The 26951-nt window shown below is 53.6% G+C and overlaps 1 protein-coding gene across 1 annotated transcript in view; it reads right to left on the reverse strand.

Annotated features, from left to right (window-relative positions):
- Window positions 1-3929: 3929 nt before the first annotated feature.
- Window positions 3930-26951, reverse strand: part of NOTCH3 (notch receptor 3) — a 35321-nt gene continuing 12299 nt past the window's right edge. Inside the window, exons 16-33 of the mRNA XM_041762574.1 lie at window positions 26487-26642; window positions 25375-25600; window positions 24883-25084; window positions 24585-24738; window positions 23993-24177; window positions 23331-23463; window positions 22987-23244; window positions 22786-22904; window positions 21889-22454; window positions 19369-19701; window positions 17281-17435; window positions 16957-17179; window positions 15869-15953; window positions 12570-12732; window positions 11251-11555; window positions 10856-11003; window positions 6841-6938; window positions 3930-5997 (exon numbers count right to left, since the gene is read on the reverse strand). Coding sequence (XP_041618508.1) covers window positions 4945-5997; window positions 6841-6938; window positions 10856-11003; window positions 11251-11555; window positions 12570-12732; window positions 15869-15953; window positions 16957-17179; window positions 17281-17435; window positions 19369-19701; window positions 21889-22454; window positions 22786-22904; window positions 22987-23244; window positions 23331-23463; window positions 23993-24177; window positions 24585-24738; window positions 24883-25084; window positions 25375-25600; window positions 26487-26642 — 4562 coding nt within the window. The 3' untranslated portion in view covers window positions 3930-4944. The remainder of the gene's footprint in view (window positions 5998-6840; window positions 6939-10855; window positions 11004-11250; window positions 11556-12569; window positions 12733-15868; window positions 15954-16956; window positions 17180-17280; window positions 17436-19368; window positions 19702-21888; window positions 22455-22785; window positions 22905-22986; window positions 23245-23330; window positions 23464-23992; window positions 24178-24584; window positions 24739-24882; window positions 25085-25374; window positions 25601-26486; window positions 26643-26951) is intronic.

Consider the following 26951-nt stretch of genomic DNA (forward strand, 5'->3'; position numbering starts at 1 on the left):
AGCAGAGAATTCTCACATATACTTACAAAAAGTTGGCTCCACAAGACATGCAAGTATGTTCCCCCTTGTGGGACAAGCATCTCCAGTGCCCTGTTTATATAAAGTCAAGACTGCATGATAAAGTAGGTAAAGTGGGTGGAGAAAAGGACTTTCTCCTCCTTTGAGCAGCACTCAAGAAGGATACCCAAACTTGCTTGCACCCCAACAGGTATTTTGGTCCCTCTCCCTGAGTCAACTCATACACTCAGCTAAGATGGACCTCTCTTTATTATGCTGAGTGAAATAAGTCAATCAGAGAAGGACAAACAGTGTATGTTCTCATTCATTTGGGGAATATAAATAATAGTGAAAGGGAAGAGAAGGGAAGGGAGAAGAAATGTGTGGGAAATATCAGAAAGGGAGACAGAACATAAAGACTCCTAACTCTGGGAAACGAACTAGGGGTGGTGGAAGGGGAGGAGGGCGGGGGGTGGGGGTGAATGGGTGACGGGCACTGAGGAGGGCACTTGATGGGATGAGCACTGGGTGTTATTCTGTATGTTGGCAAATTGAACACCAATAAAAAATAAATTTATTATAAAAAAAAAAACAACGATGGACCTCTCTTGAGCCAAGGATTCCAGTGTAAAGAATGTATTTGAAAGATTATTCCAGAAAGATCCAGCATGAATATTCCAAAAAGAAACATCCCAGAAAGTCCCAGTGAGGAAGAGTAAGTTGCTGCCATGGGCAATGGGACTCAATCCTAATGGACATCCTCTGAATCTGTGGAACACACCTCTGAATTTCTCCCACAGAGGAGCAAGGAAACTGGGGTATTTATCCATCAACTCCCATCCACCCCTTATTCTTGAGGTCCATGCCTGCCTACATAAGAGAAAGCCTCCAGGTAAAGAGCTTTAGGGGTTCTCAGACCCTGTCAACATCTGGAATGGTACGATCCAAAGGGACATAGTGGCATACCCACTATACATCCCCTAACTCACCTGAAATTCCATAAGAGCAGAGAGTGAGCCATGTAACTTACCATTCTACTCCCAAAAACTAGTCCAGAATTTGGCATGCAATAGATGCCCAACAAGCACGTGGAGGAGAGATGAACATACGTAAAATAAATTTAAAACAACAATGAAATAGGGGAACCTGGGTGGCTTAGACAGTTAAGTGTCTGCCTTGAGCTCATGTCACGATTCCAGGGTCTTGGGATTGAGCCCCACATCAGGCTCCCTGCTCAGTGGGGAGTCTGCTTCTTTCTCTTTCCCTCTGCCCCTCTCCCTGCTTGTGCCCTCTCTCTCTGTCAAATAAATTAAAAAAAAAAAAAGACAACAATGAAAGAGATTGTTCCATCTCCAAAGACTTAGTCAAAGGAGAGGAGGTGGAGTGAATATTTATTAGTTGCTTCCACAAGAAGGCCTACTTCTACAAACCTGATTGTCCCTAAATTTACCCCCCCACCCACCTCCCACTTTCAGAGCAGAGACTGATTGTTTTAAGAAATCAGCACATCCCATATCCCATTGCCATAGTGACCGGTTAGTGCAGTGGTGCTCAAAAGCAATTCCCTCCACTCCCAGGGGACAACTGGCCATGCCTGGAGACATTTTCCATTGTCCCAGTGGAAGAAGGGGTGCTACTGGCATCTAGTGGTGGAGAATGGGGTGCTGTTAAACATTTTGTAATGCACAGGACAACCCCCATTGCAAAGAATGATCTGGCCCCAAATGTCAATACTGCCAATGTTGAGAAACTCTAAGTCAGAGGACAGATATATGATCCAATTGGGCCAATACAAAATCAACCTCAAAACTAGAGATTTTCTCAGGGTGCCTGGGTGGCTCAGTCAGTTAAGCACTTGCCTTTGGCTCAGATCATGATCTCTGGGTCCTGGGGCAGAACCCCAAGTCAGGTCCCCTTCTCAGCAGCTAGTCGGCTTTCCTCTCCCCCTCTAACCCTCCAGCCCCCAACTGTGCTCTTTTTCTCTCATAAATAAATAAATAAATAAATAAATAAATAAATAAATAAATAAAAATATTTTTTAAAAACTAGAAGCTTCTCAATTCTCTGGAAAGTGCAATGTGGTCTCTGATCTTTGCACTTGCTTTGCTAACACAGGAGGGGAGAAGCTGTGTGGGGTGGAAGAGAGGTTAGGTTGGGTCCTATGTTGGAGCCTGAGGGTGAAACTGATGCCCAAGAAGAAGCTGGAGAGATAAGAGAAATTCCGCCCTTGTTCACTTCATTTGAGCTACTAGATCAAATCTCCCCTGAAGCTGGTCCTCTTTAGTTATATGAGCTGATAAAATTCCTTTTCTCTTTAAGCCAATTGAGTAGGTTTTTGTGTCACTTGCAACCAAGAGCACTCCAAATTGATAGAGTAAGCAGTTAGCTAGATGTGAGCAGGGAACAAATGCTTTCCAAGGGATCAAAAGGGCGAAACCAAGTCCCAAACAGCAGAGAAAGCCTGGTTGGGGGGGGGGGGGGGGCAGGAGGGGTGCCGTGGAGGGGATACGCATGCATGCGCGTGCAGTCTTCCCTACAACTGCTGCCCTCCAGTAACCTCTAGCTTCGTGATAATACATTTACATTGCAGTTTGGACCCCTGCGGGAAGGGGAGGGCTGCCTGGACAGTTCCGCAAGGACCACAAGGGGCCTGCAAACTCCCCCTCCTGATCAGTAGGAGGAGGCCCTCAGATGATGGGAGGCAACCCCAGTCAGAGACCGCCCTAGCTGTGTGCCATGTTTTAATCTTATAAAATTGATGAGAGCAAAGGGGAAAGAAACTTATTATAAAGCAGGTAAGCGGAGAAGCTTCTTGTATCCCGGTGTGTCTTCCTCCAAGGACCAAGCCTCGAAGTGGTATTGACAGAGCCTCCACTTCAGTGATGTCTCCAGATGGCTCCAAATGATTTCTGTACTGTAAAATAGAGCCAAACTCTGGAAACCAGAGAGAGAAAGAGAGGAAGATGGCCCTAGCAACAACCCATAACCCATGCAGGTATAAAAAGCAAGACAACCCTGACACACACACACACACACACACACACACACACACACACACACACAGAGTTGCCACCTCTGGACCTGCCAGCGCCCCCATCTTGAGAGCATACTTTTTAAACTATCAAACTCTTGCTTGAGAGCTTAGCTCTGAATTCTTTCTCGGCCAAATTCAAGAACCAACAAACAAGATCAGTGTGGAGACAGAGAAGGGACCTGGCCAATGACGAAATGACAGGAGAAATTGTTGAACATTATCCCATCCTCCTTTCCTGGAGGGTCCCGGTGAAACACAACCTTGTTTGGGGACACAGTTGGTTGCAAGACCCAGAAACCCATCCAAGCTGGTATGCGTAAGGAAGTATTTATTTATCCCACGGTGCAGCCTTGTCTCCAGAACCCTAAGGAAGCATGAGGTAGAGGTGAGATTCATGCAGAACCAGCATTGGGCACTTAGGAGGCAATAAATAAATACCTGGTGACGTCAATGGAATCCGTGCTCAATTAACCGGAATTGACACTCCATCTGGAACTGAGATTCCGCCTCCAAATCGCTGGAGCCATCTCAGCACTCATCTCTGGTTTTCCCTGCATATCAGCTCCTTTCTTCTGCTGTTTACCCATCAGTACCCACCACCCCATACTGGCCACCCATACTTCTCCATCTGCCCTTGGCCTTAGAAGTTCCAACAACCCACAGCTTTCTTAGCATCTCTGAAAGAACTTCTGGAGCAAGGGACTCTGATTGGCTCACCTTGAGTCAGGTGGCCACCTTTGAGCCAATCAGTGGAGTCATCTGCCAAAAGAGGAGGCAGGAGTGGGCTGGCAAGCTAAATGGGTTCACCCCAGGATGGGAGCTCACACGTTGGCCCTGGAGATAGAGGAAAAGCCCACCAGTAGCAACCCCACCTTACCTAGACACAGGCCAATGACACTGAGTGTTAACTATTCCTTTATTAGGTGGTGAGGGGAGTGGGGGCTGTACAATGCAAGGCTGGGGAATTTAGCTACACAGGGATTGTGACCAGAAGCCACATTACAAAAATAGCCTAAAAATAACTTCTATTCTGCCCCGGGGCTGGGCCAGGGGAATACCAGGAGGAGGGGTGCCACCCAGGCAGCTCCCTCTCTCCCTGCAGTCCCATATTTACAGGGAGACAAAGTGAACCGCACATATCTCCCCTGGTCCTCGTGTTCTCACCAGCCATCCCCACCCAGTTCCCCCAAAGGGAAGTAGCCCAGGCTCTAGGGTGGGGGAACAATCTGGGGTGGGCTCTCTGGGCCAAAAGGGCCCTTTCCCCAGCAAAGCTATAGAACAAGTTCCATCTGGAATGCAGTGAAGTGAGGGAGGTGGGATAGGAAAGAGGCTCCCAAGTCTCACCCAACCCCTGCCCCGGAGGGTGCGCCCAAGGGTGCCTACTTGGTACACACCAGGGTTGTGTACTCGGTACACAGGATCCTGGTCATGCCTGTGTACTCGGTACACAGAATCCAGCTTGGCCGAATGGGCCCACAGACTCAGCCCCACGGGGGCACTGGGGGGTTTGCAGGGGCAGGGAGTGTCTCCATATATATATTTTGTAAAAAATAATAATAATAATAAGTTTGCTTAAATGAATTTGTTTCTATACAAAATGTAAAAAAAAAAATAATAATAACCCACTCGTGTCAGAGTGTAAGGAGAGAGACCAGAGGAGGCAGGAAGGAAGGAAGAATAGGGAAGGGGGGTGGGGGTGCAGGAGGAGGTCCCAGGCTCATCACAAGGCCCAGAGGGTGGGGTCAGCCCACACCCCTATAAATAAAGGAGAACTGAACGCCTAGGCTGGTGACCTATCTCAGTCAGCTTGGGGGCGGGGAGGGAGAAGAGAATGGAAAGGTCTAATAAGAAAAGGGGGAGAGTCAGGATGTGATGTCTGTTCAGCCCCCCAAAATCCAGGAACTGAAGAGCTTTCAGGCCAACACCTGCCTCTTGGGGGTGACTTCGGGCTGGGGCCCCAGCTGGGTCTGGGCCTGAGCTAGGGGGCCCGGGACGGCCAGGGGGAGCGGCTGGGCCGCCAGCGCCCCTGTGGCTGCGGCCGCGGGCCCGGTGGTGGTGGCGGGGCTGGGCGTGGAGTCCGACCAGTCCGACAGGGACGGGGGCGAGGGGCTGGCCCAGTGCTCGGGGGACTCGGGGGACGGGGTCAGGTAAGGGTGCTCGCTCGGGACCCTCAGGAAGCGGGCCTTGGGGGGGCTGCCGTGGGCGCCGGCCGCCGGGTACTCCTCGCCGTGCCCCGGGGCCGCCAGGTATGGCGGGGGCCGCTCCGGGGGGGACACGGGGGTCCCGGGGTTCAGCAGCTGGGGGCCCGGCGCCAGCGGCAGCAGGAACGAGGGGCCCGGAGGGGCAGGCGGAGGCAGCCGGGCCCAGTCGAGGGGAACGGCCACCGGGTTCAGCAGACCCAAGCTAAGCACGCAGCCCCCCGGCGGCTGGCGCCCCAGACCCCCCCGGGCCGCGCCGCCCAGCTGCGCCAGGGACACGGCCGTGGCGGTGGCCGCCGCGTAGGGCCCCTCGAGGGAGAAGCCGCCGGGAGACGCAGGGGGGCCCCCAAAGGGCCGCGGGGAGTCCAGCGAGTCCACGGGGGACAGCGTGACCGAGCTCTCGGCCAGGGGACCCGGGCAGGCCAGGGTCAGCTTCTTGCCCCGGCCCCGGGCGCCCTGCGGCCCCAGCCCCGCCTTCCCCGGTGGCCTCCGGCTCTTCTTGCCTCCGGACTGTGCCACCTTGAGGCCGGGGAGGAAGGCCCCAGGTGGGCAGAGGAGGGGCCCCAGGCCATGCGGGCCGTGAGGGCTACGGGGCCCACTGGGCTGGTCCAGCAGGCGCACGATGTCCTGGTGCAGCCGCTCCTGGGCCACATCCCGTGGCAGCCTGTCCAGGTGGTCTGTGATCTCACGGTTGGCAAAGTGGTCCAGAAGCAGCTTGGCAGCCTCGTAGCTGCCCTCTCGGGCGGCCAGAAACAGTGGAGTTTCCTCCTGACGGGGAGGGGGGCACAGAACCCACCAGGTGTCAGCATGGCAAGAGCCAGGACCAAGTCCCGGCCAGGGTCTCAGAGGCCCCTAGCCTCTGCTGGACCCTAAAAGCTAAGAATTCACACCCTCCAGCCCAACAGACTTGGTTGGAATCCCAGCTCCGCTGAGGGAAACCGAGCAAGTTCTTTCTTTTAAAGCACTTTCATCCAGTACCTACTAAGCACCATGCCCCAGAGACAGGACTAGAGTAAGGAAAGTGAGGCATTCGCCTTAGGCACAAAACGGAAGGGGCATCAAAAGCCAATCACCAAAATAAATGATATTTTAGTGCATTACTTTTTAAATTGTGATTATTGCCAAAAAATCCATAATGAATAAAATACCAGAATATGAGATAAGGATGAGAATCCACTCCTGTGCCCCTCTGAGCCTCACTCTTCCCATTTATAAAATGAAGAGAGTAATTTCATCTTGCAAGGGTTTTAAAACAAAGATCCTAACAGTTACCTTCTGCTACAGATTTGCTAAGCATTTTTCAAATGCATGATCTCACTGAATCCTCAGGTGACAAAAGTGAGGTGGGTACTGGTGCTTTCCCATTTCACAAATGAGGACACTGAGGTTCAGAGACGTTAAGCAATTTGCCCGAAGTCACATAGCAACTACCACATACCGCACGCTTTCTCCTCTGATCCACAGTTGGAGACTGTTCAGTCCAAATCCTACCCCTGAAACCTGCCTGCAGGCAGGATGAATGCCCCCATTAACCTACCCCACCCTGCTCTTTGTCCCATTTAGGGGGTGTGCCAGGGCTGACTGTCTGGTGGGTCAAGGGCTGGGGCTTACCTTGCTATCCTGCATGTCTTTGTTGGCTCCATTTTTGAGCAGGGCCAAGGTGGCCTCCACATTGTTGACAGCTGCTGCCCAGTGTAAGGCTGATTTCCCTGGGTGGGAAAGCGGGGAGGCCAGGGTTAGGACCACGTTCATTTGCTAGGGTCCCATGGCAGGGGGACAGGAAGTATCTAGAATATGGCCTGGGACGGGGGTAGGGGGTTGGGAGGGTGAACTGCCACAAGCCTCTGAACATGTGTTTGGGTCCATGTATGGTGCAGACCTGTGGAATGCCTCTCTCTGTCAAAGGGACCTACAGTGTGTGACTGTCCATACACGGCGTACCATGTAGGGTACTGATTGTAGCTAGACCTGTGCTTGTCCAGTGCAGTAGCCACCAGTCCCATATTGCTCTTTAGATTTAAATTAATTTAAACTAGGTGCCAAGACCAGTTAATGGGGAAAGCATAGCCTTCTCAACAAATGGTGCTGGGACAACTGGATCTCCACATGCAAAAGAATGAAGTTAGATCCCTACTTCACACCGAAGACAAAAATTAACTCAAGATGAATCAGAGACCTAAATGTAAAAGCTCAAACTATAAAACTTTCAGAGGAAAATGTAGGAGCAAAACTTCATGACCTTGAATTAGGCAAAGGATTCTCAGATATGATACCAAAAAACAAGCAGCAATAACAACAGAAATAGATAAATTGGACATCATCAAAATTAAAATGTTTGTACTTCTGGGTGAAAAGAAATCCTACAAAATGGGAGAACTAATTATAAACTACATATCGGGATCCCTGGGTGGCTCAGCGGTTTAGCGCTTGCCTCCAGCCCAAGGCATGACCCTGGAGTCCCGGGATCGAGTCCCACATTAGGCTCCCCACACGGAGCCTGCTTCTCCCTCTGCCTATGTCTCTGCCTCGCTCTCTTTGTCTCTCATGAATAAGTAAATAAAATCTTCAAAAAAATAAAAATAAAATAAACCATGTATCTACTAAGAGACTTATACCTAGTTTATATAAGGAACCCTCATAACTCAATATAAAAAGACAAAAACCCACCACATCAACTATACTGGAAATAAAGTTTAAAAAATAATAAAATTAAAAAAAAAATAAAATAAAAAAAATAAAAAATAAAAAATAAAAAAAAAAAAAAATAAAAAAATAAAAAATAATAAAATTAGGGACGTCTGGATGGCTCAGCAGTTGAGCATCTGCCTTTGGCTCAGGGCATGATCCCAGGGTCCTGAGATCGAGTCCCACATGGGGCTCCCGGCATGGAGCCTGCTTCTCCCTCTGCCTGTGTCTCTGCCTCTCTCTGTGTCTCTCATGAATAAATAAAATCTTTAAAAAAATAATAATAAATAATAAAATTAAATTAAAAAGACAAAAAACAACAACAAAAACTCAAAAATGGGAAAAGGATCAGAATAGACATTTCTCCAAAGAAGATCTACAGACGGCCAATATGCACAGGGAAACATGTTCAATATCACTAGCCATCAGGGAAATAAAAATCAAAACCACGAGATACCAATTCACACCCACTAGGAAGGCTCTAACAAACAACAGACAGTAACGACTGGGAGAACATGACGAAACTGCAACCGGAACCCTCATGCATTGCTGACAAGAATGTAAAACAGAGGCAGGCACTGCAGAAAACAGTCTGACTGCTCCTCATAAGGTTAAACGTAGAGTGGTCACATTACCATGTGACCCAGACCCAGCACTTACTTCTGCTCCCCTATAAACCCAGAGAAATTAAAACATATGTCTACGCCAAAACTTGTAGAGGAATGTTCACAGCAGCAGTAGCCAAAAAAGTAGAAACAGCCCTAATGTCCATCAGTGAAGAAACTGATAAACAAAATGTACATCCATACAATGGACTATTATTTGATCATTAAAAAGTTAGAAATAGGGGCGCCTGAGTGGCTCGGTTGGTTAAGGTCTGCCTTCAGCTCAGGTCATGATCTCAGGGTCCTGGGATCAAGCCCCACGTTGGGCTCCCTGCTCAGCAGGGAGCCTGCTTCTCCCTCTCCCTGCCACTCTGCTTACTTGTGTGTGTGCTGTCAAATAAATAAATAATCTTTTTAAAAACTTTTTTAAGTTTTAAAAAGTTAAAAACAAATTAAAAGTACCGATACCTGCTACCACATTCCATAAACCTTAAAAAAAATTTTTTAAAAATTATGCTGTGCAAAAGAAGCCAGTCAAAAAAAGGCCACATATTATTTGATTCCACTTATGGGAAATATTCAGAGTAGGCAAATCCATAGAGAGAGAAAGTATGTTCGTTAGTGGTTGCCCAGGGCTGAAAACATGAGATCGAAGGGGGTCAGCTAAAGGTGAGGACTTGTTTTTCAGGTGAGGAAAATGTTCTAAAATGTATTACTATGATATGGCACAATTATGTGATTATACTAAAAGCCATAGGGATCCCTGGGTGGCGCAGCGGTTTGGCGCCTGCCTTTGGCCCAGGGCGCGATCCTGGAGACCCGGGATCGAATCCCATATCAGGCTCCCGGTGCATGGAGCCTGCTTCTCCCTCCGCCTGTGTCTCTGCCTCTCTCTCTCTCTCTGTGACTATCATAAATAAATAAATATTAAAAAAATAAAATAAAATAAAATATATTTAAAAATAAATAAATAAATAAATAAATAAATAAATAAATAAAAGCCATAGATTTGGATTTTGGGACACCTGGGTTGAGTGTCTGCCTGTGGCTCAGGGCGTGATCCCAGGGTCCTGGGGTTCTCCCCAGCTCCTCAGGGAGCTGGCTTCTCCCTCTGCCTATGTCTCTGCCCCTCTCTCTCTCTGTGTGTGTCTTTCATGAATAAATAAATAAAATCTTTTTTTAAAATAAATTTAAAAAATAAAAACCATTGGATTTTATATTTTTTATGGCTAAATTGCATAGTATGTGAATTATACCTAAATAAAACTTTTTTTAGAAGATTTATTTATTTATTTATTTATTCAAGATAGATCTAGAGAGAGAGAGAGAGAGAGAGAGGCAGAGACACAGGCAGAGGGAGAAGCAGGCTCCATGCACCGGGAGCCCGACATGGGACTCAATCCCGGGTCTCCAGGACCACGCCCTGGGCCAAAGGCAGGCGCCAAACCGCTGACCCACCCAGGGATCCCCCTAAATAAAGCTTTTTAACAAAAAAGCAGGCAAAACAAAAATCAAGCAAGACATTTAGCTCTTCATTCCCCCTAGCCACATTTCAAGTGCTCAAAAGTCACCACATGTGGCCAGCAGCCACAACATTGGGCAACAACACAGACCAAGAATATTTCCATCATCAAGGAACATTCTATTGGACAGCGGTCACCAGAGCCACATTTCTCAACTGGGGTGATCCCCTTACCCAGGGGCATTTGCCAGTGTCTAAAGACATTTTGGGTTGTCACAACTAGGGAATGGGGCACTGATGGCGTCTAGTGAGTCAGAGTCAGGGATGCTACTAAATATCCTACATTGCAAGGACAGCCCTCCACACAAAGAACCATCCATCCCCAAGTGTACATGGTACAGAGACTGAGAACACCTGCCTCATGAGATAGAGCATCTGAGTGTGCCTGCAGCTACGTGAGGTCCTCCGGAGATGAGGGCAGGTTGCTGTGAATCTGCGCGGGCCGGGACCTGGGCAAGCAAGCCACCTCCAGAGGGAGGTAGATCACATGTGGATTTGGCCAATTTGCAAACTTATTATGCCAGCTGTCCAGCAGAGGGCAGCAGAGTAGGTTCTTCTAACAAACTAGATGGAAATGAAGCGACTTGGGGAGGGCCACCCTTTTCTAAGTCACTGAGGTGTCATATGGGCTAGTGGATGCCATAAAATAAAACTTTAAAGAAGTATGTGAGTATAAGTCCATGTCGAAGTCTGTGCCTGTTACATGTGCATGAGTTTCAGTGATTGGGTCTCAAGATAATTCACGTAATTCTCATACAAGATAGATGGGGCCTGCTCTCTCAGCCTCCACCCACTGCTACTCCCCACAGCTTACCAAGCTCATCCACAGCATTAACATCAGCATGGCTGGCAATGAGCTCTTCCACCATGCCCTCCACTGCCAGGCGGGCTGCCAGGATTAACGCCGTTGAGCCATCCGCCATGCGGGCATCCAGGTCTGTGGAGCGGTTCCGGATGAGAATCTAGAAGGGAAGGCATGCAGAAGAGAGGGTCATGGCAAAAACAGAGGGACCAGGAGCATCTCTAAATCCCCTGAGTTCCCCAACCCCCCACATCCCCTAGACTTCATGAAGTTTAGGAAGCAGCTACCTGCCAGCCCATTTAACAAATGAGAAAAATAAAGCTCTATTTTGCAGGACCAGGGCTCAAACCTAGGTCTGTGTGATGCCTGTGCCAGCTCCAAAGTCCAAAGAGGCAGATCCATCTCACCTGGAACACACCCTGAGCATCCGCGGTGACAGCAGTGTGCAAAGGAGTGCGCCCTGAGTGGTCCTGGGCATTGGTGTCTGCTCCAGCATCCAGCAGCCGCTTGGCTGCATCGGCCCGGGCGTAGCGGGCAGCCAGGTGCAGGGCCGTCTCGCCTGTGCGGTCCGTCCGTGCCCCGAGCTGGGCTCCCTGGCAGATCAGGTCTGAGATGATGCTGGCTGACGTGTCCTCTGCCTCGTCCTCCTCAGTGGGCATTGGTTCCAGGGCCCCCCCACAGAAGGAAGCCAGCATCAGTGGGGTGAAGCCATCTGCAGGGAACCAGGAGCATGTCACAAGGGGGCATGGGCAGGGGCCTGTCCAGGGAATACACACACACACACACACACACACACACACATCTGGTTAGGTAGCCCAGAAGCCAACCCAGGATGAGGGTTCATGGGCAGGTGATTTGTCACAGAAGAGCTCCTAAGGCAACAGGAGATACAGGAAAAGGGAGGAAGGAGCAAGGGTTCAAGCTCAGGCAAATCCCAGGCTGATCCTGAAGGGGGACTCTGGAGGCTGAGCTGTGCCTTTCACACTGGTTAAGAGCCACCTCTGGGAGATAAGATCCCAGACCCAGGGACCCTGAGGAATGTCAAACGAGAATCACAGGTGCAGGCCATTTGGAACAAAAACAAAGTGAGCTGGGGGAGGAATATCCTAAAATGTGACAAAGACGGATCCAGGAGGATCCAAATAATGTGATCCACTACCCTCGGGTGAGCATTTGCCCTTGTTTCCTTAGGAAGCCACATGCACCCCGTTTCCCATCCTCAAGCCTCAAGCCGGGGGAGAGTGAAACCCAGTCCCTGGCTGGAGGAGAGGCCGTAGACCAAGCCCTGGCCTACAGTCAATCTGCATATCCCAGCCCCCAGGTCACACTGATTAGTTGAGGGATGGGCATGTGATTCTAGTCCATTCAATCAGACCTCATCCTGAGACTTCTGCTGGCGCAGCCGGTAATGAAGGTTTTATAAGGCTGGGCAGGCCTGTGCTATCGGACCCCAGGAGAAAGCCTCCCTCAGCTGGAGCCACGAGGCGGGGAGTCCCAGACCCAACTATCCACGATCGTTCCAGTTACAAGAGCCACTAAATCCCTTGTTTTACTTCAACGAGTTTGAGTTGGGCTATTATCACTTACAACCAAGAGTCCTGATTGACACACAGCCCCACAGGACAGATGGACACACCCAACCCTCCCTAGAACACAGACCCAGATGCAACCTTTCACAAGTAGGACAGGGAAGGGACATCCTTGGCGGGGAGGTACCATCACTGACCTGGGCCACGCACATTGACATCCATGCCATCAGCATCTATGTCGCCCTGTGGGGGTGTCAATGCCATGGCTGGTGCCACACGGATGTCGGCAGCAACCAGGTGGTGCTGAGTCCACTGGCGGCAATCCACAGCATCCTCAGCCCCCACGCTGGGCTCCTCTACCTGGAGACACAAGAACCAGGGTCCTCACAAAGGGCCGGGAGAAAGACAGAGGGACAGTCTGGCCACCCTCACAGGTTCCTCTCATGGAGATACATTCACAGCCTCCAAGAAACCATGAATATCCTGCTTCTCTTATACATGTGGAAACAGGAAATTGATATACTGGAGTTCAGAGAATTCATAAAAGGAAGAACTGGGATTTTAATCTGGGCTGGAAGTGGGGAGGGCTAGGAACCCACAGTGGGTGATCAAGGAAGAGACACAGAGCAGAGACACCTGTCTACACACTAGACATAACACACCAAAAATGAAATTTAAAAAAACAATCCCATGACAACAGTATCAAGAAGAATAAAACATTTAGAATTAAATTTAACAGGGGCAGCCCCGGTGGCTCAGCGGTTCAGCACCACCTTCAGCCCAGGGCCTGATCCTGGAGACCCGGGATCGAGTCCCACGTTTGGTTCTCTGCATGGAGCCTGCTTTTCTCTGCCTGTGTCTCTGCCTCTCTCTCTCTCTGTGTCTCCCATGAATAAATAAATAAAATCTTAAAAAAAAAAAGAATTAAATTTAACAGAAGGATTGCAAAACTTGTATTTTGGAAACTATAGATCAGTGGTAAAAGAAATGTGGGGGTGGGGGAGCAGGAGGGTCCCTCGTGGATCAATTTTAATCTGAGACAAGGGTTTGAATGTGTGAGAGGGAGAGAAAGAAGCAGGGAGATGGGGATCCCTGGGTGGCGCAGCGGTTTGGCGCCTGCCTTTGGCCCAGGGCGCGATCCTGGAGACCCGGGATCGAATCCCACGTCGGGCTCCCGGTGCATGGAGCCTGCTTCTCCCTCTGCCTGTGTCTCTGCCTCTCTCTCTCTCTCTCTCTCTCTCTCTCTGTATGACTATCAAAAATAAATAATTAAAAAAAAAAAAAAGAAGCAGGGAGATGCTCTGGGTACCTTGTGGGACTCCTATCCAGGACTGTGAACGTGAACACAAGGCATCAGGACAGAAGAGTCAAACACAAATGGATCAGTTTACCCTCACATAGCACCTGGACCCCTGGCAGGAGCTTGATACATTTCAGGCTCACAGTCCAAAAGGCACAGTGATGTTGTGGAAATAGGACAGGGTATCCTTAACTAGCCTGCCAGGACATTTAAGAGCCGTCAGGCACCAAACACAGCCTGATCAAGCCAGACCTGAGTTTAAGGACCCAGGTAGAGAATAGAATTTCGGGCAGCCCCGTAGCGCAGCGGTTTAGCGCCACCTGCAGCCCAGGGTGTGATCCTGGAGACCCAGGATTGAGTCCCACATCAGGCTTCTGGCATGGAGCCTGCTTCTCCCTCTGCCTGTGTCTCTGCCTCTCTCTTCGCTCTCTCTGAATGAATAAACAAATAAATCTTTAAAAAAAAAAAAGAGAATAGAATTTCATGAAAGGGGAGAGCCAGGTGATGGACAGCTGTCCCAGCCCCCCTGACCCTCCTGGTTAGCTGTCCATCAGCTGGCAAATCACACTAGAGCTCTGAGCCCCGCATTAGCAAAACCAGGACAATGCTATCATCCCGCAATGCTAAAATGCCATCAAAAACATATTTCACTATCTACTTAATACCCACTTCGGGATGAGAAAGAAAAAGAAAAGCCTGAAGTGAACAGATTTCTTCAGGTGTCCATTGTAATAGATGTCTCCATTTCAAAAACATTAAAATCTAGGTGATGGGGGGAGGGGGCGGTGCAGGCAGGAGGCACCTGGGTGGCTCAGTGGGTTAAGTGTCAGATTCTTGGTTTCGGCTCAGGTCATGACCTCAAGGTGGTGAGACTGAGCCCCAGGCAGGCTCCAAGTTCAGTGTGGGTATATGGACATATATCCTCTGCTCCTCCCTCACTTACACTCTCTCCCTCTAATAAATAAAGGGGAGAGGCAGGCTGAGAACTGCCTCTAGGCAGGGAGAGGCAGCTGAGAACTGAGGTGGTTATTAATAGCTGCTTTATAGGGTCATCATAAAGATGAAATAAGATGCTCGTGTGTGTTCAAGACATGTAGCAAGTATAAAGGAATGCTAGCAGGAACCTGTTACGGACAGAACTGTGCTCCCCCAAGTCATACCTTGAAGCCCTAACCCTCCAACATGACTATATTTGGACACAGGATTTTTAAGGAGGTAATTAAGGTGAAACTAGGGCTTAAGGGTGAGGTCCTAATGCAACTGGACTGATATCCTTGTAAGCAAAGGAAGAAACACCAGAGCTCTCCCCCTGCAGGCACACGGAGGAATGCCCCATGTGAGGACACATGGACAAGGTGGCTGTCAGCAAGCCAGGGAGAGTGCCCTCACCAAGAACCTACCCTGACACCATGTCAATCTTGGCCTTCCAGCCCACAGAACTGTGAGAAAATAAGTAGCTGTTGTTAAAATCCCCCCAGCCTGGGGTATTTCATAATGGCAGGACAAGCTGATGAACAGAGCCCAGGGGTGGGGCCCCAGCAGAGGACATGAGGTTTAAAAACAGCTAGTTGGGGCACCTGGATGGCTCAGTGGTTGAGCATCTGCCCTTGGCCCAGGTCGTGATCCCCAGTCCTGGGATCGAGTCCCACATCGGGGTCCCCACGGGGAGCCTGTTTCTCCCTCTGCCTGTGTCTCTGCCTTTCTCTGTGTCTCTCAGGAATAAATAAATAAATCTTGAGACGCCTGGGTGGCTCAGCAGTTGAGCGTCTGCCTTCAGCTCAGGGTGTGATCCTGGGATGCGGGATCAAGCACCACATCAGGCTCCCTGTGGGGAGTCTGCTTCTCCTTCTGCCTATGTCTCTGCCTCTCTATGTGTGTCTCTCATAAATAAATCTTTTTAAAAAATCTTTTTAAATAAAATATAAAAGCAGCTAGGAGCACTTTCAGCCCAGGGACACAGAACCGAGGGGGACCCAGCAGAGAGAAAGCAGAGTCACTGTCTGGGCCACAGGCTCCCCTCCAGGAAGACTTCCCCCTGGCCTAGGAGCAGGGGCCCGGTTAGAGAGGGGCAGGATGGAGTGGGTGCCATGACTACTCCCCAGAGCCAGGGAGAACAGATTTCCCCTGACTCTCCCTCTGACCATCGGGGCTCCCACCCAGGACCCTGAGGGCACAGGTCAGAGAAAGGGGCACAACCTTTAGCCGTTTAGCCTCTGGGCACTCCGTGTCCATCCAGTCTGTGGCCACATCCCCCATCAGACTCTCGCTCTTGGCCATGTTCCTGTGAAGACAGTGGGAAAGGGGGCAGGGGAGGGGAGACAATTTAGCTGTGCAGCCTGGAAGGAGGATGTGGGGTGGGGTCAGAGAAGAGCTCCCAGAGGCCAGGTCCGGGTGTGGTGGGGTTGGGTTCTGCTGGGGTCCTAGGTCAGTAGGCACAGGGGACAGGGTTAAGCCACAGGATCCAATAAGGGGGTGGGGGATGAAGTCAAGGTCAGAGGGAGCATAGTCAAAGGTTATGATGGGTGGCAGCCAGGGTCTGAAGGTAGAATTGCAGAAGGGACAGTGATGGGGTCAGTGGTCAGCATAGTGGGCTATGGGATAGATGAGGGTCATAGGCATATAGCAGGGATTCTAGGAGGTGACATCAGGAGTCAGGAGGATGGTGAGAGATGCAGCCAGGATCAAGGAGGTTGTGTTGAGGAGTTGGGAAGTCATGGGGTCACAGGAGAGGGGTAAATTCAGGGGTTAGGTCAGGGTGGGGTTGGGAGTCTTGCAGGACACATCAGGGAGTTGGAGGTGAGGCCCAGGGCCAGGGCCAGAATTGAGGATCATGGAGAATGAACACTGAGTAGGGGTGGAAAGAAGGTCAGAGTTGGGTCAAAGGTCAGGGTGAGTTAGAGCCAGAGGTGGTGCCAGGGGGTCAGAGAGGATAGGGTCAGGGGTGGTCAGTGAGGGGTTGAGGTGCAGACCATGAGGCCAACAGTCACGTGGGAACAAATGTATCATGGTGAAGTCGGAGAGGCCAGGATCGGGGCAGGGCGGGGTCAGAGTAGGATTTGAGTCAGGGGAGCGGAGAAACAGGAAATGGGGTCAGGGGGATCACGAGTCCGGGGTGCTCCCCGGGGATCATGGAGTCAGTCAGTGGTCAAAGGGATGAGCACTGGGGGCCGGGCTGGAGCGTGAAGTTAGGGTCTGCTCGGGATGAGAGGTCGGAGTCTGGTCAAAGGGGGCTCCCGGGCTCCCGAGGCCCCCCCAGTCAGGCACGGGGAGCGCAGGGTCCTTACTTCATGCCCAGCGCATCCTGGCCCACGGGCTCCCGCCGGCCCTTGTGACCAGCAGCCACGTCCTTGTGGAGCGCGAAGCCCTCGGGGAACCAGAGGGTGCTGTGCTCCCGCTTGCGCCGGGCCACCATGACCCCCAGGACGAGGATGACCAGCAGGAAGACGGCGCTCGCGGCCAGCAGGGGAAGCAGCGGCACGCTGGGCTCCGGCGGCTCCAGGGGCTCCCCTGCGGGCGGGAAGCCAGGGGGGCTCCAACCACAGGCCAGGGCGCCCCCTCCGACGCGGAGCCCCCGCTCCACCCTCGTCACCCACCGGGCCAGGCCTCACCGCGCACAGCCCGCAGCGGGTACGGGAAGTCGAGGCGCTCCACCGCCGACAGCGCTCCCAGGTAGTCGGCCGCGCTCTGGGCATCGGGGAAGCAGTGGTCATTCTCCGGCGACTGCAGGCACAGCCGGTTGTCAATCTCCAGCATCACCACGGAGCTTCAGGGACACGAGGGAAGGGCAGGCAGGTTCAATGGGGCGCACCTGCTGAGAGCCAGGCACGGAGCCCCATCCCGGGGGCTCAGAAAAGCCATCTCCACTCACCAAGTTGTCAGGGTCCAGGCACCCCCAGTCTGGCATCCAAACCCATCATGCCCCAAAACAGTCTTGCTGTGGCCACCAGGGGCCCCCCAGCCATGAATCCAGGGACCACTGTCTTCATGCCAACATCTCTAGTGGATGCCCCTGGCGCCCACCCAGGTCTCCAGCTTCTAACAGCTGACACCGCCTCTTCTCCAGAAAACTGACCTCAGCTCTTCAGTTGGGAGGTGACAGCCCTTAGGCTGATACAGGGTGTACAAAGGTGGCCCTCCTGTCTCAAGGCGGGGACTGACTCTGGGGTGCTATCCACACTCTAGAGCTCCCTGACGGATCACAGTGAGGCCAGACTGAGTCTACATCCTGCCTCAGCTGCTCCCCGCCCCATCCTGCTTCCCTCATTCCCTCTCTCCCCAGAGCGCCCCTTCCACATGGCACATATAGCTGAATTCCCATCTCTGGCTCTCCAAACTCCCTTTTTTTTTTTTAAGATTTTATTTATTTATTCATGAGAAACACATCGAGGGAGGCAGAGACACAGGCAGAGGGAGAAGCAGGCTCCCTTTGGGGATCCCGATGCCGGACTCGATCCCAGGACCCTAGGATCACAACCAGAGCCGAAGGCAGGCACTCCACTCCTGAGCCACCCAGGCACCCCTGCAAACTCCCTCTTGCCTTGAGAGGAAATTTTCAAATTCTAGCATCACACGTCCCGGTTCTCCTCCTATCTCTCTGGCTGCTCCATCTCCTCTTTTCTGAGCTGATCTCCCTCAACCAATCCTGAGATCTCAGTGTCCCCAGATCCTTCTGTCCCCATTTCTTTGAGTCCCTCCCATGGTTTCAACATCCTTTTGTCTTTCCTGTCCAAGTCTTCAGCCTCTGGCTGTCTCCTGGAGTGGGTGGGGGCTCCACGATACCCCCAGACTCCTCAGATTCTGCAAGCCTGAAAGTGACCCCTGTTTATCACCTTGTGTCCTTACCTCGATTGAGACACCACCCACCCCTCCACCCCAGCGACTCCATCACCACACCCAGGGACTGGCACAGCAGCCACCGGACTCCACGTCCCCTGTCCCAGCTGCATCCAGTCAGAGCCCCCCCCTCCATCCCTGGAATCCAGTCCTCCTCTGTCAGGGGCCCCCTCTTTGCTCAGAGGCCACGCCTCCCTTCTGGCCTCTCTCCCAGGCCACCATCAGGAAAGTTCTGTTTTCCATTTTTAAAACAAAAAACAAGGGCACCTGGCTGGCTCAGTTGGTTAAACATCTGCCTTTGGCTCAGGTCATGAGCCTGGGATCAAGCCCCGCCATCAGATCCCTACTCATCAGGGAGTCTGCTTCTCCCTCTCTCTCTGCCGCTCCCCCTGCTTGTGCTCTCTCACTCTCTCTCTCTCAAATAAATAAGTAAAATCTTAAAAAACAGAAAACAAAAACTACACATGCCCTTAACCACTCTGCTAACAAAGGACCTTTGCCAGTATCTGGAGGCATTTTTGGTTGTCACATCTTGAGGTGGGGGGTGAGTGGGGAGGCTACCTGCGTACCCACTGGTACCGTACTGTACATACAGTGGGTATGCAGGTAGCCAGGCCAAGCATGCTGCTGCTGAGCATCCTACAGTGCACAAGCCAACCCCCCACCGCAAAGAATGACCCAGCCCCAAACTGTCAAAGGCACTGGAGCTGGGGATGTGCTGGTCTGTGCCGGTCGCATCGCCAAGCAGGCTCTCCAAGAGGTTAAGGGAAGTGAGACACACAAAACCTGAGCGACAGTGCCCCCTCGCTTCCCAGATCAGCACCTCAAGGACCATCAGGGCTCCTCCAGGGTGGAGCACTCACCCGATCACCTCCGGGGCCAGCTCCCGCCGGTTCCGGGACTCGGAGCCAGGACCCGGCCGGTGGTAAGGGAAGACCATGGCCTGGCCGTGCTCATCCAGGCGGAAGCGCAGCGACGTGCGCAGGATGCTGCTGAGCCGCTGCAGGAAGTCGGCGCTGGACCGCAGCAGCTCCTCAGGCGGCAGCAGCACGGTGACCACCAGCACACCGCGGGCCAGCAGGGCCGGCACCTCGCCCGCACAGTCCAGTCCATCCCAGCCGCACTCCTCGGTATTGCAGCCCTGGTCGCAGCGGCCATCCGCAAAGTGGTCTGCACAGTACTTCTCGTACACGGGGCTGGGGAAGGAGAGGAGTAGGCTCAGGGTTCATCCAACACCCCTGCACACACACACACACACACACACACACACACACACACACACACGAGAGCACCCAGACTTCAGGGACACAACGGGGACAGGCGGTGAGAGCACAGAGGGCTAGAATGTGTCCGACAGGTGTCAGGCTTTCTGCAAATTCAGCCATTCCTTCAGTAACTATCAATAAATAAATAAATACAGACAGATGCGTGCTATATGTTGGATGCTGCCGTAGGCATCCAGGAGATGGCTCAGACACAAATCCTTGCCCAGGCCTTCCGGGGGGCAGAGACAGACCTTAAAAGAGATGAGTGAGCAGAATACACAGCGTTCCAATTACACGTCAGTAGAAGCTAAATATAAACACACACGGAGCTATGCAGAATTAAATGCTAAGGAGAAAAATAAAGCAGGTGCAGTACTAGGGGTGGCCAGGGAGGAGCTCGCTGAGGAGCCGCTGTTTGAGCAAAGGCTTGAAGGGGGGAGGGAGGAGCCATGTGGCTTCCTGAGGGAAGAGGATTCCAGGCAGAGGGAACAGCCGGTGCAGTGCAAAGACCCTGAGGTGCGGCCAAGCATAGGGTATCTGAAAAGTGGCAGAAGCCAGGGTGTTTGGAGCAGAGTGAGTGAGGAGGAGAGTGCAGGTAATAAAGACAGGGAGTTGACAGTGAGGGAAGACTTCTAGGCAGACAGAGGGACAGAAGAGGCGGAGCACAGAGATGGGCAGACAGAATTCATGGGACAGAAAGACAGCACTCATGAATACATGGAGAGGGGCAGGAGATGGGCAGGGACATGGACAGATGAACGGGCACACAGAGAGGCAGAAGGGGTGAGGAGACAGAAGGATGGAAGAGGCACGTGGATGAACACGGATGAAGAGGTACAGAGGAATGGACAGATGAGGCTCATAGACAGACCAGCATACAGATAGACAGGTGGATGGACAGACGAGGTCCAAGGATGGACCAGAAGAGATGCAGACAGTGATGCCTGGGTGGCTCAGTAGGTTAAGCATCTGTCTTTGGCTCAGGTCATGATCTCAGCGTCCTGGGATTGAGCCCCAAGTCAGGCTCCCCACTCAGCAGGGAGCCTGCTTCTCCCTCTCCCTCTGCCCCTCCCCTAGCCTGTGCTCTCTCGCTCTCTCTCCCTTTTCAAATGAATGGACAAAATCTTTAAAAAGGAGGGGGCGGTGCCTGACTGGCTCAGTTGGTTATGCATCTGTCTTCAGCTCAGGTCATGATCCCAGGGTCTTGAGATCCAGCCTCGAGCTGGGCTCCCTGCTCAACAGGGAAGCTGCTTCTCCCTCTCCCTCTCCCTCTGCACCTTCCCCTGCTTGTGTCCTCTCTCTCAAATAAATAAATAATTTTTATTTTTTTTTATTTAAAAAAATTTTTTTAAGATTTTATTTATTTATTCATGAGACACAGAGAGAGAGAGAGAGGCAGAGCCACAGGCAGAGGGAGAAGCAGGCTCCACAGAGGGAGCCCGACGTGGGACTCGATCCCGGGTCTCCAGGATCACACCCTGGGATGAAGGTGGCGCTAAACCGCTGAGCCACCCAGGCTGCCCTATTTTAAAAATTTTTAAAAGATTTTATTTATCTATTTGAAAGGGGCAGAGGGAGAGGGAGAAGCAGACTCTGTGCTGAGCGGGAGGCTGGATTCAGAGTTTGAATCTGCGGAGTGGAGGATCATGACCTGAGCCGAAGGCAGCCTCTTAACCAACTGAATGAAACCCCACCCCCACCCCAGGCGTTCCTAAAAAAAATTTTTTTTAAAGAAGTGTAGGCAGACGTTTGGGTGTATGGAGGGTCGAACGCCATCCATGCATGGACAGAACAAAGTCCAGGGTTGGACAAACTGGACATAGGGATAGACAGATGGAGTGCACAGGCAGAAAGACAGGCAGGACCCATGGATGGACAGACTGATGGACACGCGGGCGGACACACAGGCGGGGTGCGGCCCGACAGGCAGCCGGCAGGGGCACGTGGACGGGCAGACAGGGCACACGGGGAGCAGAGGGGGCGAACGAGCGGGCGCGACCCCCAGACTACGGTGACAGCGGACGGCAGGTGGAGAGGGAGGCGGGGCCCGCGGGTGGGCAGGTGTGGCGCACGGATGGAGCGGACACAGGCCGGCCAGGCCACGGACGAGGGGCTCACTTGCAGGCGCGCTCGCGGCCACCGGCGCGGCAGTCGAAGTTGTCGTAGAGGCAGGCGGGCGAGCTGCAGGCGGGGTCGCAGCGGCTGTTGTTGAAGAGGCGCCAGCACTGCAGCGCCGCGCACTGCCGCCAGGGGTCGCCCACGCTCAGCGAGCAGTCGCCGCCGTCCCAGCCGCAGCCCGGGCTGTTGCACTCGCGGTCGCAGCGCCGGTCCCCGCTCCTGGCCTCGCAGGCGGCGCTCGGGCACTGCGGCTCCTCGGGGGCCTCGGGCGCCGCCGCGGGCGCCTCGCAGCGCGGTCCGGCCCAGCCCGGCGCGCACGCGCAGCGGAAGAAGGGAGCGAGAGGCGCGGGGCGGCAGGAGCCCCCGTGGAGGCACGGCGAGGCCGCGCAGCTGGCGTTGGCGGCCCCGGGCGGCGACCCCCGCGCGCCCCGGCAGGCGGGCCCCGACAGGCCGGGGGCACAGGCGCAGCGCGGCCCGCGCACCGTCTGCTGGCAGGGGACGCCCGCCGGGCACTGCAGCTCGCGGCAGGAGCGCGCCACCCGCTCGCAGCGCGCGCCCCAGAACGGCTGGGGGTTGGGCAAAGAGAGGGGCGGTTAGGGGGTCAAGGCTTGGGAAGGTTGAGCCTCCCTCTCCCTCTCCGCCCTCTCCGCCCGGTCCCGGGTCCCCCCAGCCTCTCCGCCGCCCACTGCAGGTCCCCCCTTGCAAATAAGCCTGCCTGCCCCAGGAGGCCCAGCCTCCCAGCTCCACTGCGCCCCCCACCCCCAACCCACTCTCTCTCCAGGTATTTTCAGTATTTCTCAGGAACCCCTCTCCCTCCCACCTCGACTCCCCCAAAGCCACATCCTCCAACAAGGCCTCGCTCCCAACTCCTCTCCCAGAGACACTCGTGTGACCTACCGGAATGCAGTGACAGGTAAATGTCAGCACACCCCCAGGGCCTGGGCTGGGACGGCACTGGCCTCCGTGCTGGCAGGGCTGGGACTCGCAGGGAGACAGGACGGTCTGACAGCGGGGACCTAGACAAGCAGGAGCGGGAGGGTCAGCCACAAGGCGGGAACACAGGCAGGATCCCCGCGCAGCCGCCTCTCCGGTGCTTACCTGTGAAGCCTGTACGACAAATGCAGCGGAAGCCCCCACCTGGGTCCTGCAGACAGTCCCGAGTGTGTGCGTCATGGCAGGCACCCGGGCGACACTCATTGATGTCTGCCTCACAGCGCAGACCGGTGTATCCCGGGGGACAGGTGCAGCGGAAGCCACCCACTAGGTCTACGCAGGTACCGTTGTGCAGGCACCGGGGGCCACCGTCCAGGGGTGGGCCTGGGCCACAGTCGTCCTCATTAATCTCACAGAGCACTCCTTGGGGGAGGGGACGATGGGGGAGCAGTCAGGAGGGGATGGGGACCCAGCCTCCCATCCTGTCCCCCACCCTGGCCCTGGCATACCCAGTGTTCCTGGGGGGCAGGAGCAGAGATAGCGGGCCACAAGGTCAATGCAGAAGCCCCCGTGCTGGCAAGGCTGGGAGGCACATTCATCCACATCATCCTCACAGTTGTCCCCGGTGTAGCCAGCTGGACACTGTAGTGATGTGAGACAAAGACTTCTAAGCCCAGAGGGACACAGATACTCCCCAGGAAGACACAGAGATCGCAGTACAAAAGGACATAGAGTCATCCAACACACAGAGGCCTGCACATCCAGTCACAGAGGGTCGCAGACACGCCGGGTACAGAGAGACACAGATACACAAATGCACAGGACAGGCACACAGGAGAAACATCAGGTACCCAGATACACCCAAAAAACACACAACCAGAGATGCACTCAGACACCAGCACGTGCATTCCTCCCCAAAAAGTCAGGGCGCACAAAGGGACAGAGACACATCCAGGAAACAACCGAAGACAGAGGCACACCCAGACAGGCAGAAAATCCCTCAGATCAACCAAGAAATATACCCACAAGATTATACCCAGAGACGCAAAAGCAAAAACCCAGACATGCCTAGAGAGCGACACACCCATACCAGGTCACAGACACACAGAAGTGTGTGTACAGACACACCCAGCATGACTAGCTCCCGTCTCCGACTCTGGGCGCCCCTTACCTCACACACATAACCCCCCATGTAGCCTTGACAGGTGCCCCCATGCTGGCAGGGCTGGGCCAAGCAGGGGTCCACCTCCTGCTCACAGTGGCTGCCCGTGCGGCCTTCGGGGCACACGCAGTAGTGAGAATTGTCCTTGTCCACGCACTGCCCACCTGTCTGACACAGCTCTTCCAGCCGCACCCCTGCACAGAGGAGGGCGGTGTCAGGCACATATTCCCATCACTCTCAGCATCACCAAACAGCCCTGCTGGCATCAGTCACCAGGGTCTCACGCACACTCCATCGGCTTGTCACACGGCCCTCCAAACTGGCACAGTCTCAGTCACTGGCACGCACGTACACACGCCTCTACTGCCCACACTAGCTCAGTCACACACAGCATCACAGACGTCATCCCAGATACCTCATGGTGACAGAGGCAAGCGCCCTCCTGGCCCTGACCAGCTGTCCCACGGTTACACTTCCACAGACGCTCACCCATACACCCCATTCTGCCCGATAGTCTCGCCTTATTCGGCTCACAGTAGCACAAAGCTCAGGCGCACACACCCTCCTGAGCCCCACACCCCGACTCTGCGCTCTGCCTCACCGATCTGGGCTGCAGCCTCCCTGCAGGGCACGCTCCGGAGGTCACAGAGGCGGCCGCTCCACCCCGGAGGGCAAAGGCAGTAGAAGGAGGCCCCGGTCCGGGCACAGCGACCCCCGTTCTGGCAGGGCGCACGGCTGCACCAGTCTACCAGCGTCTGCAGGGGAAGGGGTCAGCATCAGTGCTGGAGGACCCCCGAGGAGTCGCACCCCGGCTTCTCCAGGGCCCCAGGGCAGTCCCCTACCCCGGAGCAGCCCTCCAAATTCCTCTCCCCGCCCCCCCACCCCGTGACCCTGCCCACCTGGCACTGCGCGCCAGTGAAGCCCTCTGGGCAGGTGCAGCGGTAGCCAGGGTGGGCAGCGGTGCAGACTCCCCCGTGCAGGCAGGGCCGAGAGAGGCAGGGGTCGGCCTCGTGTTGGCAGTGCGCGCCCGTGTAGCCAGGGCGGCACTGGCAGCTGAACGAGTTCACGCCGTCCACGCAGGTCCCGCCGTGGAAGCAGGAGCTAGAGGGGAAGCGAGGAAGTGAGGGGTGGGTCAGGCTCCACACCCATGCAGGCCCCGCCTTCTGGCCCAGCCTCCCGTCAAGAGGGCCCTGTCTCAGACCCCTACCCCTACCTTTAGGGACCAGTGTCCCCAAGGTGACCTCCAAACAAATGCCCTGACCCTTCCTGGACACTCCTCCATCACGGATCAGAGTTGTGAGGTGGAGTAAGAGTGAGAGTCCCCACTCTCTCACATTCCACACCCCATCCATTACCAGGGTCCCTGAGCTCCCAGGAGCAGCCCCACACACCTGGGGCTGCAGTCGGGCAGGTCCTGCTCACAGTGGAAGCCTCCATAACCAGGTGGGCAGGTGCAGGTAAAGGAGGCCACGTGGTCCGTGCAGGTGCCCGGGCCACAGGGGCTGCTCAGGCACTCATCCACATCTCGGGCACAGCGGGGACCAGCAAAGCCAGGGAGGCAGGAGCACGAAAAGGAGCCCACGCCATCCTGACAGGAGCCACCATTCAGGCAGGGGTCTAAGGTCCGAAGGGAGAAGGCCTGGTCATACACCCGGCCCCCCATCAGCCCAACCTGACCCAGCCATGCCTTTCATAGAAGGGAATTGGGAGGAAACCAGCCTTAATGGGCAGGGGCATATTTGGTCAGCGGAATCCAATTCTGTCCCCTCTGTGGCCTTATCCCCTCCCTTAGCTGGAAACCTCACCTATGTGCAAGGAGGGTGGAGACAGAGGAGCCAAAAGGCCCCCTGAGCTGCCAAGCCCATGCAGTTAAGTTATGTCTATTTATTCCTGGGCACAGCACAGAAGGCCTCCTCCAGACCCAGGCTGGCCAGAATAGTGGCCACGGGCCACATGGGGCTCTTAAGCCCTTCACATGTGGCTGGTCCAAAATGGGATGTGCTGAAGTATAAAATAAACACTAGATTTCTGATTTTGAAGACTTAGTATGGAAAGAAAATGAATGTAAAATATCTCAAATAATTTTATATTGATTACAGTCAAAATAAGTTTTATATATTAGTTTAAATAAAACATTATTAAATATATATCTTTTTTTTTTTACTTTTTGTGGCTACTAGAAAGTTTTCAAGTGTATAAGTGGCTTCCATTATGGGTCTATCAGTGCTCCTTGAGGACTCACTGGGGCCCTATTATGTCATATTTGACACATAATGTTAACTTATGGCTTGTTGCCAGAGGCAGTTATGGTTTCAGGCACCCCATCCCTCTTGCTTTGTGACCTTGGGCAAGTCACTTAACCTCTTTGGGGCCGTGGTTTTCAAGAATAAAATGGGGGAGATAAGAGAACAGTGAAGATGAAAGCACAGTGATGTGCACACAGTATGGGCTTGATGAACATATGGTCTCAAGCAGCAACCCCGGAGGGCTCCCCTCAACTCACTGGGGTCACAGTCGTCAATGTCCTGATCGCAGGAAGGACCACTATACCCCCTGTGGCAGGTACAGCTGAAACTTCCCTCCAGGTTGGTGCAGGTACCGTGGGAACCACAGGGTGAGGGACCAGCACATTCATCCACATCCTGCTGGCATCGTGGACCTGGGAATGGGGACCAAGGTAACATCTAGGGTTAGAGGGTACAGGGTAAGGCCTGAGCGGACCTGGCTCTCAGGGGGACCTGGAAGGCTGAGGTGGGTAAATACAAGGACAAGCTATGCTGTCATTTGCCTCTGGGTGTTTTGCACATGGCACGCGCTGTTCCCTTGTAGCATTCTGATTGAGGTCTGCCCCTCAAGGAAGCTGTCCCAGAACCCTCTGCCTGGGTCCTAGCTTCCCCACCCCCATATCCCTTCTTCTCCAGAACCGACCACACAGGCTGCAAGTGTCTGTCCAGCTCAGGTCCCTTCC

The sequence above is a fragment of the Vulpes lagopus genome, chromosome 7 (genome assembly GCF_018345385.1).
Source record: "Vulpes lagopus strain Blue_001 chromosome 7, ASM1834538v1, whole genome shotgun sequence".
In the NCBI taxonomy this organism is placed as follows: domain Eukaryota; kingdom Metazoa; phylum Chordata; class Mammalia; order Carnivora; family Canidae; genus Vulpes; species Vulpes lagopus.